Here is a 13,938-nt window from a genome sequence, read left to right as displayed (position 1 = left end):
GGACCGGGGCACGGACCCGTGTCTCCTGCATCGGCAGGCGGACTCTCAACCACTGCGCCACCAGGGAAGCCCAGGGCACAACCTTTGAAAGAATAGCATAGCCCGAGGACATGACATAAACTGATTAAAACCAAATGGGCCCAAGATGGCAGACAAGTCGACTTCCACTAGACCTTGAGCCTCAGTATATGCTCACCGTTAACACATCAGCAAGCTAAGTGACACATCCACAGGCACCATGGCAGTTCCAAGACCAGCCATAAAGATCAAAAAGTGGGCAGTGGCCCACTTCCCGGAAATCCCCACCCCTTCCCCCAGAAATAGCTGGAACACTCCTCCCACTCATTAGCCTATGAAATTACCCACCCCTATAAAAACTGACAACCCCATACCCTGGTGCCTTTCTCACCTTCTGAGATGGCCCACACTCTGTCTGTGGAGTGTGTTTCTCTCTAAATAAATCCACTTCTTACCTACCACTTTGTCTCTCACTGAATTCTTTCTATGATGAGACATCAAGAACTTGAGCTTCATTAAGTCCTGAAACCAGGTGTGTGATCTCAGTTGGAACACTGTGGGTTTGGGCTGGGTTTGAGTCCCGGCCGCGTGGGTTCGAGTTCCGGCACGTAGGTTCAGGTCCCAATCTGAGGTGCACGGTTTCAGGAGCATTGCTGCCAGGGCTGCCAGGGGCTGCAGACATGGGGCACCTGGGACGTTCTTGCTCACCAAGCTCACAGGTACATAGCAGTGAATGAACTTATAGTGAAAACTAGGTATGCAGGGGTGAACCAGACACGATGCTGGCCTCAGTCCACCAGCGGGACATCCTTGTGGTGAAAGTTCTTTGTGAAGTCAGAAAGAGCCAGACGGCGTCCTGACCATATTTTGACAGCTGTGTGGCTTCGAGAGGGCTTTACCCTCTCAGAGTCTTATCCTCATTAGTAAACAGGGATCATGTGAAGCTCACAGACTTGTGAGAAACCAGAGGTAATGCACATCAACAAGAAACACACCACATGGGAATTCCCTGTACGTCCAGTGGTTAGGACTCTGCACTTCCACTGCAGGGGGCATGGGTTCGACCCCTGGTCAGGGAACTAAGATCCCACTTGCTGCATGGTGCAGCCAAAATTTAAAAAGAGAAAGGAAGAAGAAAACACCACACACACACACACACACACACACACACTCACACACACACACAAAATGTCTAGCATACGGTTAGTGTCAGTAAAGGTTATCTATCAGTATTTTTTTTAACATCTTCATTGGAATATAACTGCTTTACAGTGGTGTGTTAGTTTCTGCTTTATAACAAAGTGAATCAGCTATACATATACATTTTTAAAATATATTGTTAAAAATATTTATTTATTTATTTATTTAGGCTGCGTTGGGTCTTCATTGTGGCACACGACTCCTCATTGCAGCATGTGGGATCTCTAGTTGTGGCGCATGGGCTCTAGAGTGCACAGGCTCAGTAGTTGTGGTGTGCAGGCTTAGTTTGCCCCTTGACACATGGGGTCTTAGTTCCCCAATCGGGGAACAAACCCAAGTACCTTGCATTGGAAGGCAGATTCTTAACCATTGGACCACCAGGAATGTCCCAAGCCATCAATATTCCTAAGGATCGGGGACTTCCTGGTGGTGCAGTGGTTAAAATCTGCCTGCCAATGCAGGGGACATGGGTTCAAGCCCTTGTCTGGGAAGATCCCATGTGCTGCGGAGCAACTAAGCCCGTGCACCACAACTACTGAGCCTGCACTCTAGAGCCCGCAAGCCACAACTGCTGAGCCCACGTGTCACAACTACTGAAGCTCGTGCACCTAGAGCCCATGCTCTGCAACAAGAGAAGCCACCGCAATGAGAAGCCTTGAGAAGCCTGTGCACCACAACGAAGAGTAACCCCTGCTCACCACAACTAGAGAAAGCCCGCACGTAGCAACGAAGACCCAACACAGCCATAAATAAATTAAATAAATAAATAAATAAATAAAATATTCTTAAGGATCGGATCTCACAGCCTAATGGGGAGAGACACATATGCACAAATAAATGCCACACAGTGTGAGGCACTGTTCAAATGCCGTTTCCTCCACACAGCCTTCAGGGATATACCCTCAGTCCCCGGACAGGAGATGAGAAGATCCTTGTGGAAGTGCTATATAGCACTTTGTCCATCTCTATATCACCTCCCTTGTCTTGTCTTTCTGTGACTGTTTATTGTGATTGTTTACATGTCTATCCTGCCAGTCCCTCCAGGGTAGGCATGTGGAAATTCCTCTCTGAAATTGGCAAGGATTCCCCTCTAGTTTCCACCTAATTCAAGGGTGGGAATCTGTAAGAAGACCTGGAGTTGTGGTTTCCATCTGGGCCTATCAGGGAAGGCTTCAAGGAGGAGGTGATGTCTGGGCTGGGCCTTGAAGCCTGTGCAGGATTTGGAACAGCAGCAATATGTGTTTCAGAGGAAGCCAAAAGGGGCGGGGGACAGCGTGGCAGGCTGAGGCCTCCCAAGCATCCTGTAGCACGGAGAGTAAGGGGCTGGGGATGGGGTTCAGCCCCAGCTCCCCCTTTAACTGCCTCTACCATCCTGGGCAAACACCTCCCCTCCTTGGCTCCAGTCTCCTGTATACTGAGGGGCTTTGCTAAATATTCCCAAAGGGTCCTTTCCAGCCTGGATATTTCAGTGGCTTCTTTGACCTGCCTCCCCTCCGGGGACAGACCCAGAAGGCAAAGTAGGAGTATCTCCCAGCTCAGAGAGAACCCTCTCAGTGGCGGGCAGCACATGGTCCTCTCTGCTCTGGAGGGTTTAATTGGAGAATTGTTTCATTTTGGGGTAAGGATTCAAACTTACTTGCCCAATCCCAGACCGATTTTCCAGAATGTATATACAGTATGTGGGGAACAGTAGGGTCTGTGGAGAATGGCTTGGAATAGCTGCCTATCCTCAGACATTGCTGGGATTCCAGGAAACCCCGAGGCTCATCCCGGCGGGCTGGGACGGGGGCGCAGGATGCTGTCCTGGCACGCTCAGGGCATGCCTGTGGCGAAGTGAGGACCAAGCGAGCAGCTAAACCTCCCACATGCCTCCAGGCCCCAGCTTCTGAGGTCCCACAATGTTCCTATTGTCCACAGGGCCCTGCTCCCCCGGGGAGCAGCTCAGAGCCAAGGGCCTGGGTAGGGCCCTGAGAGAAAAGCACAGTGGTCAGACCCACATGGATCTTGGAGTCAGAGAAGCTTAGAAAAATGAAATCCTAGACTTAGAAGCTCACAGGTACTGAGGCTCCAAGCTGTCCAGACTGGAAGGATGGTCCACTTTCTAAAGTCCTGCTCCCTCACCTGTTATTTTTTTCATTATGAAGTTATACTTGCTCTACCTGACTTACCTGGACTTCTTGTCTTCCAGTGATCGCTGTGGCCCTCTGTGTGAGCAAATTTCCTCTTGCTCATTTGGGGCTGCTTTTGTTTTAAAATTAGAGCCCCTTTCGCTTCTAGCACTGTTAATTAAACTGCAAACGATGTTGTGTTGGTATGAGAAAGTTAATTTGTTTTTTTAAGTGACTGGTTAAGATTATGATCAGAGCAAGAGTCTAAAATTAATCAGCAGCAAATATTGGATGATTCCACTTATAGGAGGTGCCTAGAGGAGTCAAATACACAGAAAGCAGAATAGTGGTTGCCAGGGGTGGGGCAGGGGTGGTGGGCAGGTGTTGGGTGTGAGTGCTAATGGGTACAGACTTTGGGGGGGTAATGAAAATATTCTAAATAAAATAATGGTTGCGCAACCCTGTGAATATACTAAAAACCACTGAATTGTTCACAAGAGTGAACTTTATGGTATGTGAATTATATCTCAAAACTGTTATTTTAAAAAGTTATGCCTGCTGTTTTTACAAATTCGGACCATAATGACTTGTAAAAAGTGAATCTGGGACTTCCCTGGTGGCTCAGTGGTTAAGAATCCATCTGCCAATGCAGGGGACATGGGTTCAAGCCCTGGTCCGGGAAGATCCCACATGCCACAGAGCAACAAAGCCCGTGCGCCACAACTACTGAGCCTGCGCTCTAGAGCCCGTGAGCCACAACTACTGATGCCCTCTCGCCTAGAGCTCGTGCTCCGCAACAAGAGGAGCCACCGCAATGAGAAGCACGTGCACCGCAGGGAAGAGTAGCCCCCGCTGGCCGCAACTAGAGAAAGCCTGCACGCAGCAACGAAGACCCAACGCAGCCCAAAATAAATAAATACATAAGTTTATTAAAAAAAAAAAAAGTGAGTTTGCCACACCCCCATCTCACTCCCATAGTGAACCATTGACAGCATTTGGGTAGATTTTTTCCTTTCTTTGTGATGTTTTAAAATTCCATATATCTGCACATGTAAATGTTTATATACATAACTATACATGATATATATGTTATATGTATATAAATTTGGTTTTGCAAAAATGGAATCCTAGTATATCTGTTATTTTACAGCTTGCTCTTTTCACTTCTTTTGAGGATGTATTTCCATGACACTTGTTAAAAAAATTTTTCTTGAAGTGTGGTTGATTTACAATGTGGTGTTATTTTCTGCTGGACGGTAAAGTAACTCAGTTATGCATATATATATATTCTTTTTTTTCATATTATTTTCCATTATGGTTTATCACAGGATATTAAATATAGTTTCCTGTGCTATACAGTAGGACGTTGTTGTTTCCAGGACATTTTTTTTTTTTTTGTGGCCACACCGTGGGGCATGTGGGATCTTAATTCCCCAGCCAGAACCTGTGCCCCCTGCAATGGGGTCTCAACCCCTGGAGTGCCAGGGAAATCCCCCAGGATGCTCTTTTTTTTTTTTTTTTGCGGGAGGTGGGCCTCTCACTGCTGTGGCCTCTCCCGTTGCAGAGCACAGGCTCCGGACGCGCAGGCTCAGCGGCCATGGCTCACGGGCCCAGCTGCTCCGCGGCATGTGGGATCTTCCCGGGCCGGGGCACGAACCCGTGTCCCCTGCATCGGCAGGCGGACTCTCAACCACTGCACCACCAGGGAAGCCCCAGGATGCTCTTTTTAACAGCTGGTGGTTTTCTGTTTTCCAGCTGTATTGAAACTTAATTATGCTGTCCCTCATGAACATTTAGGTTGTTAGCGAACAATGACCATCTTTGTATGTGCATCTTGGGGCCCCTGGGATACTATTTCTGGAGGATAGAGTCCTAGAAACAGGCCTGCTGCCTCACAAGGTGGGCAAAGGCCCACCTTTTATAGATATTGACATTGAACCTTTGACAGGTGACATATTTATCCAGGGTCTCCCAGCAAGTCAGTGGCAAAGAGAGTAGGTGGTGAGTGAAATGGGGCCAACCAGGCATCACCTCCCACACCCAGGAACGCACAGACACAGGTGGACTTCCGGCTCTGAGAGAGAAGCAGACCCCAGCCCCCCGCCTCTGAACAGGCGCAGAGTCGGGTGGGGACTCAACAACCAGAGATTCCCAGAGGCAATGATGACATTCTTTTCCCCCTCAGCCTCTCCAGGTCCCCACCATGGCCGTTCCTCTCCCTTTCATCTTTCTGAAATTTACTTTGAGATCTGTGTGTGAAAATAAGTGTAAGCTGTAAGTGCTGGTCATTCATTCACTCAGCCATTCCCACCAGTGTTCATTCGACATCAGCTTCTCCCCCAACTCCATCCCCCACCCCGTGGGGCTTTTCTTCATTCTGCCTTTGCATCTCCCTCCATCACAGCCCTCCTGCAAAGCAAGCTGGCAGGAAGAATGGGAAGTGGAAAGTATGGCACCCTTTCCCAGACTAGTCAGGGCCCTCCTCTGGACGCCTGTTCTTCCTTGGGGCTTCTTTTTCCTTTGCCCCTTATCATTCTGGACGAAGAGTAGCCACTAGCCTGTCTCACTCACCACACTAGCCAGCACTTCCCTGCCAGGATCCTGCCTCGTGCTATTACTGGGAATAAATTAGAAGGATTCAAACTACCTGCAATGATCTCTCACTGGCTCGCATCCGACTTGCTTTCTTGGGGGATGCGTATCATTCAGCTCAAATGTTCCCACCACAAAGAGGCCTCCCCTGGAAGCCCCGTCTGTTCCCATGGTTCTTTGTCACAGTGTCTTACTTTATTCTCTTCCAAGCCCCTTTCACCATCTGAAATAATCTTTGTTGCTTTATTTGTTCCCTGCCTGTCTTCTCCACTAGAATGTTAGTTCCATGACGGCAGGGATCCTGTCTTGTTCACCATATCTAACCCGGAGCTCCCCAGCCAAGGAGCAGGTACTTGGTCAATATTTGTTGAATCCATGTTTGAATATAAATGCATGCACAAGGTCTGGAAGGTTCGACTTCATACTGACAACCATGGGACTTCCCTGGTGGTCCAGTGGTTAAGACTCCGTGCTCCCAATGCAGGGGGCCCAGGTTCGATCCCTGGTCAGGGAACTAGATCCCGTGTACATGCCACAACTAGAGACCCGAAGCAGCCAAATAAATAATAAATAAATAAATATTAAAAAAACAAAAAACTGACAACCGTGGCTACATCTTAGGAGGGGACTGGGGTTGAGGGAGACAGTCAAGTAGGAACTTTAGCTTTATTTTATTTTAAAATTTTTGATGAGAGTGTATTTACTTCTTAACTGACAGTTAAAAAATAAATACACCAAACGAAGGGCCCAAATCCCTTAGTTCTAATCCTGATATTTTGGTATGATTTTGGGCTGGTGACCTGACTTGCATAGCTGTCTGTGGCTTCTGACCTCACCTGTAAACACAGTCCCACCTCCCACCTGAACCCTGGATTTACAGTCTGCACGGCATTTTTCCATTCATTACCTCACCGGATTACCCACAACCTTGGGACGCAGGCAAGGCAAAGATTATTATCCCAATTTTATAGGGTAAGAAATTAGGGTTCATAGGGGTGGAGTTGTCTGGCCTGTGGTCACACAGCTGTGGTCATGCAGGCCCTTACCTCCTATCATGATGAGCTGACTCAGATAATGAGTTTATAAACCCCACAAATGGCTAATTAGGGCCCAGAGGCTGGGCTGGGTGAGCTACTATCATGGCAAAGGGATCAAGGTCAGATCTGAAACTGTCTCCAGGGACCTGAAGGGAGCCCCTTAGGCTGGTGAGGAGAGGAAAATAATCCCTCCTGGGCTTTAATGAAGAGTACTGGTGGTCTTTGGAGGCCAAGGTGGGTGTGGTATCTGGGTCCTGAGCCCAAGTCCCTGATTTAATGAGAGTACCTGGAACCCTCCTTTCTTAGAGTTGCTTTCCCACAGGGACAGGGCCGGAGGTGGCAGTGAAGGGTTGGTGAGGGGCCAAGGGGGCTGGCCAGGCAGCCTGGCTCATGGCAGCCCTTTCCTAGGTAACCTGAAAGTCGGCGTTCTGGGCCAAGATGGTGGCCTTCCAGCTGTGGACAGATTCAGGGTGTGAGGCTGCCCCAGGCTCGCAAGCTGGGGTCCCCTGGGTCATAATTGTATTCCGAGCTGGGACTCAGTGAACCTTTGAGGAGGTGGGATTCCCCAAGTTGGCCTCTTTCCTCCATAATTTACTCACAAAGGTCCAAGGGACAAGCTGGGTACAAAATGTTTTCAATCCATTTTATCACATGTTTACCAGGCACCAGGTATCAATAGTTAGAGTTTATGAGTGCGGACTAATTGTGAGGCACATCTTACTCCTCTCAGCCACTTTGTAAAGCAGGAATTATCCCCATTATTAAGATGTGGAAACTGAGGTTCATGGAGGCACACGGTCACACGGCTGAGTGAGTGGGAAAAGCCAGGATTCGAGCCTGGGTTCATACACCCCTGTTCTTTCCATTCCTCCAAGGGCTGATGGCTGACAGAGATGACTAGGATCCCGCTCCTTCCTTTGGGGGGTGGTGCGACAGACTCATCCCAGCTAACTATTGCACTGGTCAGTGATGTCACTGCCATGGCAGCCTAGTGGAAGCTGATTCATCTCCTGGAGGTCAGGAGAGGCCTCTGGGGAGGGTGGCTAACCCAGGTCTGGATGGGGGAGCAGGAGAATGAGGCTGCAGAGGTTCCAAGGCCAGACACCCAATGTCCCATTAGACAAGGGCCTGCTTCCCATAGGTCCTTCCCATGGGACCCCAACCCCCCCAACCCTAGTCAGGATGCCCCAGTGGGGAGGGGTGAGATCCCTGACCCTACTTGGGGGTGAGGAAAACTCTGCAGGACCCCTTGTCAGGCTCAATACATCACTGAGTGGACACCTGGACCATTGTGGTGGTGGTGGTGGTGGTGGTGGTGGGGTCCCATGGGAAGGGCCCCGGGGTCCCACGGGTGGGAGCATGGAGTCTCCCGGTCCGGCTCTGGGGGGAGGGGAAGGTGGCAGACAGAACCACTGGAGGTCAAGGGTGTTTTGGAGTGGTGAGACAGGGTGAATGAATCTAGTGGTCATCTGGGGGTGCTTTGGGGTCTGCAGGGGAACTGCCTGATTGGCCGGGGGTGGGGAGAATGCCTCCGCAAAGTTTCAGGCCAGGGGAATGTGGGGGATTTGCAGGTCCTTAGAGTGGGAAGCACTCAGGATGGGAGCAAGAGGAGACTTCCCGGTGGGCAGCGTGGTGGAGGAAGAAGTCACTGTGGGGAGGGGCTAGTTTGCGGTGGGTGAGGGGGTTCAGGGGCCACCCCAGAGTTCTTTGAGGAGTCCACGGCGGGGAGTGGGAAGGGGTGACCGGGATCGCCGAGGAGAGGGGCGGTGGGGTGCTGGGCCCGTGAGGCGGGTGGGGGTGCGGGGTCCGCGTCTGGGGGGCGGAGCCACCGCTGGGTGGGGCGCCAGGCCGCCGCCCCCTCCCCGCTCCCCCGCGGCGGCGGGCGGAGACCGAGACCAGCGGGACGCCCGTGCCCGCGGCCGGCCCGCAGCGAGGGGAGCGGGCGGCGGTGAGTAGGCGGCGGCCTGCCGGGCCGGGCCATTCGGGCAGCGGCTGCTCGGGCAGGTTCGGGCAGGGCCGGGCGGGAAGCAGGCAGCCGACCCGGGACCCCACTCCGGAGCCCGAGCTCCGGAGCCCGAGGAGGCCCCGCCTCCTCCCCGCCCCGCGCCCGCCGCCAGCGGGTCGCGCCCCGAGCTCCAAGCTGCGCCGGCTGGGCCGCGCCGGAATCACAGCCGCAGCCGTAGCTAGAAACCGCCCCGAGCCGGGCCCGAGGGTGAAGCCCGGTCCCGGCGGCGCCCGGAGCCGGGCCCGAGCCCCGCGCGGCTCATGGCGGGGCCGCGGGTCGCGCTGCTGGCTTGGTGCCGCCGCCAGTGCGAGGGCTACCGCGGCGTGGACATCCGCGACCTGAGCAGCTCCTTCCGGGACGGCCTGGCCTTCTGCGCCATCCTGCACCGGCACCGGCCCGACCTGCTGTGAGTGCCGGGAGGGCGGGCGGGCGGCCGGGGCGCAGGGCGGCGCGGGCTCGAGCTGGGGACCCCCGCCCCGCTCAGTGACGCGAAGCTGGGGCTGCGGCAGGCGCCGCCCCCAGAGGCCGAGACTCCCACCCTCCCGCGGGCCCCCAACGCCTCGCGGAGACCCTCTGATCCAGGGCACCCCTCCCCCACTTGGCCTCTTTGACCCCGCCCACTGGAACACAGCCCGCCCCCCATGCTGGTCTTTCTGCTGAGGCCCTGGCCACGCCCACAGGGCACTGATTTCCGCCCAAGGGACACCGAAGCCTCCAAGGCCTTGCCTCTTTGAGGGAGCACCGAGCCCTCCTCGGGGACCCTGGGCCTTTCTTACACTAAACTCTTAAACAGGCACTCTGAGCAGCCCCCTCCACGTGGGGCATTGAGGCCTGTTCCCTCTGTGGGGCCCCCTTGCTTTGATTCCCCCATGTGATCATGTTTCCAGGGCACTAGCACAGTGCCTGGCACAGAGGAAACCCTAGGTTAATAGAGGTCAGATGAATGGATGTAACCCCCTCCCCATTAGGACACAGACCTGTCTCCCCAGGTGTGTTCCGCATGACTCTGCTGTCCTCAGTGGGGCAGGGAGGCTGAGTGAAAACTCCTAGGGTCTGACCTACAGCCCTAATGGGCTGTTCCAGGGTGTGAAATGGCCTCTTCTTGTCCCCAGGTGCCCAGTGAGGTTCCACGGGAAAATTTATTCAGACCCCAGAAGAGTTGACTTGGTGTTTCTATCTCAGCTCCTTCTTCCTTGGGCCCTGGAACCTCTTCCATTCATTCATTCATTCATAAAACACTGAGTGCATGTTTATCTGGCAGCTGCCATTCCTTGTACTTCGGTCTCATCTGCAAATTGGGGACAAGAGTCATGGTCCTTGTCTGTCTTGCTTACAGCCCCTCAGACAGGGCTCCCCAAGCCTGACAGGGTCTGGAGTCTTTGTGTGTCTGTTCTACCTCCTGTGCTCCCCAAAGACAGCACCTGGGAGGCTTTGATGAAGGAAGGAAGGAAGGGAAGGATTGCCTCAAGGATTCGATGGTGTAGATGCATTTAGTTTATTCTGTACCATGTAGGTGGTGGGGTGGGCCCTGGAGGAGAGGGTTTTGGGGGGTGTGGATGCAGAAGCGAACGAGATGAGGTGGAGATGTAGGTGGGCTGCTGCCTCTTGTGGGGCCTGTGGCAAGGGGTAAGGGGGCTCAGGATCCACGCCTTGAAGGTTGGAGAAGGAGGGCACCCAGATTGGACCCACGGATTAGAGCGGAGGGCTCAAGGGGTCTTCTGTTTTGGCTGGGGGGCAAGTGGTGAGGCAGGGTTGGCCAGTGTGTGACAGGACTTAGGTGTCAAGCTAAGCCACGCAATGGACAAAGTGCAGGCTGCTTGGTTTCCGGTCAGCTCCTCCATGTCTTAGGTGTGCAACCTTGGGAAAATCACTGGATCCCTCCAGGCATCAGTTTCCTGGTCAGTAAAGGGGGGTTGATAATAAGACCTACCTCACAGGATTGTTGGGAGAAATTAAATGGGACAATGAACATTCAATTAACATTAGTCATTATAAGAAGTGTTATTAAGGAGGAAGGGATGATGAAAGTGTCTCATTCCTTCGTTTATTCCACAAATGTCTGCAGAGTTATACTCTGTGCTGGACACTGTGCTTGGTAATGGAAATAGCTACTAACCAACCAAGAGGCAAACCCCACACAGTCTCCCATGGCCTATGGGGGTAACAGATGTATAAGCAGTGCTGATAACTCCACGTGGGAAGTGCTGTATCAAAGGGCTAGGTTGGGAAGGCCTCCCAGCCGTCACATAGACTTCAAGGAGATAGCAGGAGCTGGGTCAGGGCTGAGGGAAGGGCATTCCCGGCAGAGGGGACTACCTGAGCACAGACACAGGCGGCACTGTTGGAGCCCATAGCACAGGGCAGGGAGGGCTGGGAGATGTGGCTGGGCCAGAGTGCTTAGGGCTTCCTGCTGGCTAAGGAGGGTGGATGGGGCCACAGGGAGGGATGTGGCTAGAGTTCGTGTGGAGCGGAGGGGGCTTCCCTCCTGTGAAGAGATCCAGAATCAGGTCCAGGCATTCATTTGCAAGGCAGGCCAGCATCTGGGCTGCCAGCCCATTGCACGGGAGAAAAACCGAGGCCCAGGTCCTATATGAGGCATAGAGAGGACCTCGGTGATGGCTAGGGAGGATCTCCATGAGAGTAGGGCTGGGGTAGGGGCTAGGGCAAGCACCATCTTCTAAAGTGGTTCAGTCTTCTCGAGCTGTGGGCTCATTCTCCCTTCTCAAATCTAGGCATCTTTAAGCTCCCTTGAGGGACCATGTGGGTTTCATTTTTGTGCTCCTCACCTCCCCCAGAGCCAAATAGAACTTCCCAGCCTTCGAAAACTCTCAGAAAATATGTTTCCAAAGCCTAGATGTTGATTAGGGACGAAGGTAGGGGAGGGAGAGGTGGAGGAAAAATTGTAGTATCGTGGGGACCTTTACAGTTTTCACGCTGTTTCCGGCATTTATGCATTCAGTAGACATTTATGGAGTGCCTACTAAGTACTGGGCACTGTGGAGGGTGTTGAGTGTACGCCGTGAACAAAATGTGACCCTAGCCTTCTAAGAACACTGCTGGGAGACTGAAATAAACGGCCCAGACAAGCTGCTTTTGTCTCATTCAGCCTCAGAACAAGCTTTTGTTGGGGGCTGGGCTGGTGTCACAGTGTCCCCTAGGTTTAGAGAGGTTGTGTAGCTTGCTCCGGGTCACACTCTTAGGCAGTGGCCAAGCAAGGGGAGGAGTTCAGGACCCAGCTGAGGGGAGAAAGAAGCGGTCTGGCCAGAGGTGGCAAAAGGGGCTGAAGTGCATACACAATCCCCTCCCCAGTCCACTCGGCCTTTTGGCCTTGGGCACCTCCTGGGGTTTGCAAACTACTCCTTCCTGCCTTGGCCCACGTTCACTGTACCTTGATATCTGCCTGGAGAAGTTAGCAGCCAGGTGGGCAGGAGGAAGAGGGCTCTCTTGTGTCTGTGAGGCCGGCCTCTAACAAGCCTGGTCCTCCCCACCAGCCTGGGAGGTGGTACGAGGGCTTCCCCTAGTTTGCAGATGGGAAAATGAAGGCCACAAGGACTGCCAACTCGCCCAAGGTCACATAGCCTGACCTGGAAGAGCAGGGCCTGGGACCCAGACTTTGGAGGCCGTACTGCCTTCTCCGGCCTCTGGGCCCACGTCTCAGGCAGTCAGGCTGCAGTTTCCAGCCGTAGAAGGACAAGGCTTGGGGTGGGTGCACCCAGGAGGCTGCTGAGCAAGAAGGCTGGGTCTCCTCCGCTGGTTTCAGCCACTCCAGCAGCTGGAGCCAGGAGGTGGGGAGGGGAATAAATAAAAGCTAGGTTACTCCGGCAGGCCCTGCCACTTCTCACCTGTCCCAGCTTAGGAACTGGGACACCCTTCACTGCTCCCCGAAGGATGGTGCCCCCAGGAGTGGCTCAGCAGGGTTGGCCAGCCGTTCAGTGCCAGCAGCTCTGGAGAATGTACTATTTCCAGGCTGGTTCAGACTTGTTCTATTCCTGGCCCCATTGAAACAACATTCCTCTTCGGCCTGGGTTAGGGTTTCAGCAAGTTGATGTGGCTTCTCCAGGTTTGTGACATGTAGTGGAAGGAGCAGAAATGTGGATTCCCAGGGCGGCTTCCTCTTCCCGGGGTGGCTTCCTCTCTCTGGGCCTCAGTGTCTCTATCTGTAAAGTGGGGTAAATACCTGTCAAGTAGAGCTGAAAATAAATTCAAGACAGGAGCTCAGCCCAGTGCTCAGCATGAGGTCAGCAATCTGTGGGTGTCCTTGTTGTCACCAGCATTGGTCCTGGTCTTAGTTTTGTCTTTGCCACTGAGTCAGGACATGGCTTCCTGGGGGATAAACTGGAAGCTGGGGCTTTTCAACCCCCCACCCCTTCTGAGTGGTTTCCAGCCTCTGCCTGGAGGCCCCCGGGGGCCATGTGCTCATTCTCTGCCCCACCTGGCAGCCCCCGCTCTATGAGCACGCGTTCCTTGCCTCAGTTTCCTCCTCCACAGTCCACAGACCCCTCCCCCAACCCCGCTGAGACCCAGGCTGGCTGGGATGTGGTCATGCCCCTGCCCCAGCCCTCTCAATGCTCCTCCCCGACTTTGTCTCTTGCAGAGAGTTTGATTCACTTTCCAAGGACAATGTCTTTGAGAATAACCGTTTGGTGAGTCCCCCAGACAGATGGAAGCCCACGAGGCTGTGTGTTTTGGGAGGGTGTGTGTCGGAGGGCAGGGGTCTTGCAGGGCAGGAGCTGAGGTGAGGAGCAGCTGCCCTGCACTGGGGCCCTGGTCGCTCCTCTCCCCACCCCCTGCTCCCCTCTGGTCTGCTTGTGCCTGGAGCACCAGACCTTCCCCTTCTCCAGGTCACAGTCACCCCTGCCCTCATCCCCCTCACCCCGCTGAGCAAAGCTGGGTCTATGCAGAGTGGCACCCACTGGCCCTGCCTCATCTTCCTCTTCCCGCCTGTGACTCTGCTTTTGTGCACCCCCATCCTTCTCCC

The 13,938-nt window shown here is 53.5% G+C and overlaps 1 protein-coding gene and 1 non-coding gene across 2 annotated transcripts in view; both read left to right on the top strand.

Annotated features, from left to right (window-relative positions):
• The first annotated feature begins 6,359 nt into the window (after positions 1 to 6,359).
• Positions 6,360 to 6,432, top strand: TRNAW-CCA (transfer RNA tryptophan (anticodon CCA)). The gene has a single exon. It is a non-coding gene; the product is annotated as a tRNA-Trp (tRNA).
• A 2,764-nt stretch (positions 6,433 to 9,196) lies between these two features.
• MICALL1 (MICAL like 1) overlaps positions 9,197 to 13,938 on the top strand; it is a 26,674-nt gene continuing 21,932 nt past the window's right edge. Inside the window, exons 1-2 of the mRNA XM_007454039.1 lie at positions 9,197 to 9,366; positions 13,555 to 13,603. Coding sequence (XP_007454101.1) covers positions 9,221 to 9,366; positions 13,555 to 13,603 — 195 coding nt within the window. The 5' untranslated portion in view covers positions 9,197 to 9,220. The remainder of the gene's footprint in view (positions 9,367 to 13,554; positions 13,604 to 13,938) is intronic.

This window comes from Lipotes vexillifer, unplaced genomic scaffold (assembly GCF_000442215.2).
Source record: "Lipotes vexillifer unplaced genomic scaffold, Lipotes_vexillifer_v1.1 scaffold382, whole genome shotgun sequence".
Classification (NCBI taxonomy): domain Eukaryota; kingdom Metazoa; phylum Chordata; class Mammalia; order Artiodactyla; family Lipotidae; genus Lipotes; species Lipotes vexillifer.
The sequence above is the reverse complement of the archived record's forward strand: the minus strand, read 5'-3'. Positions and strand labels throughout refer to the sequence as shown.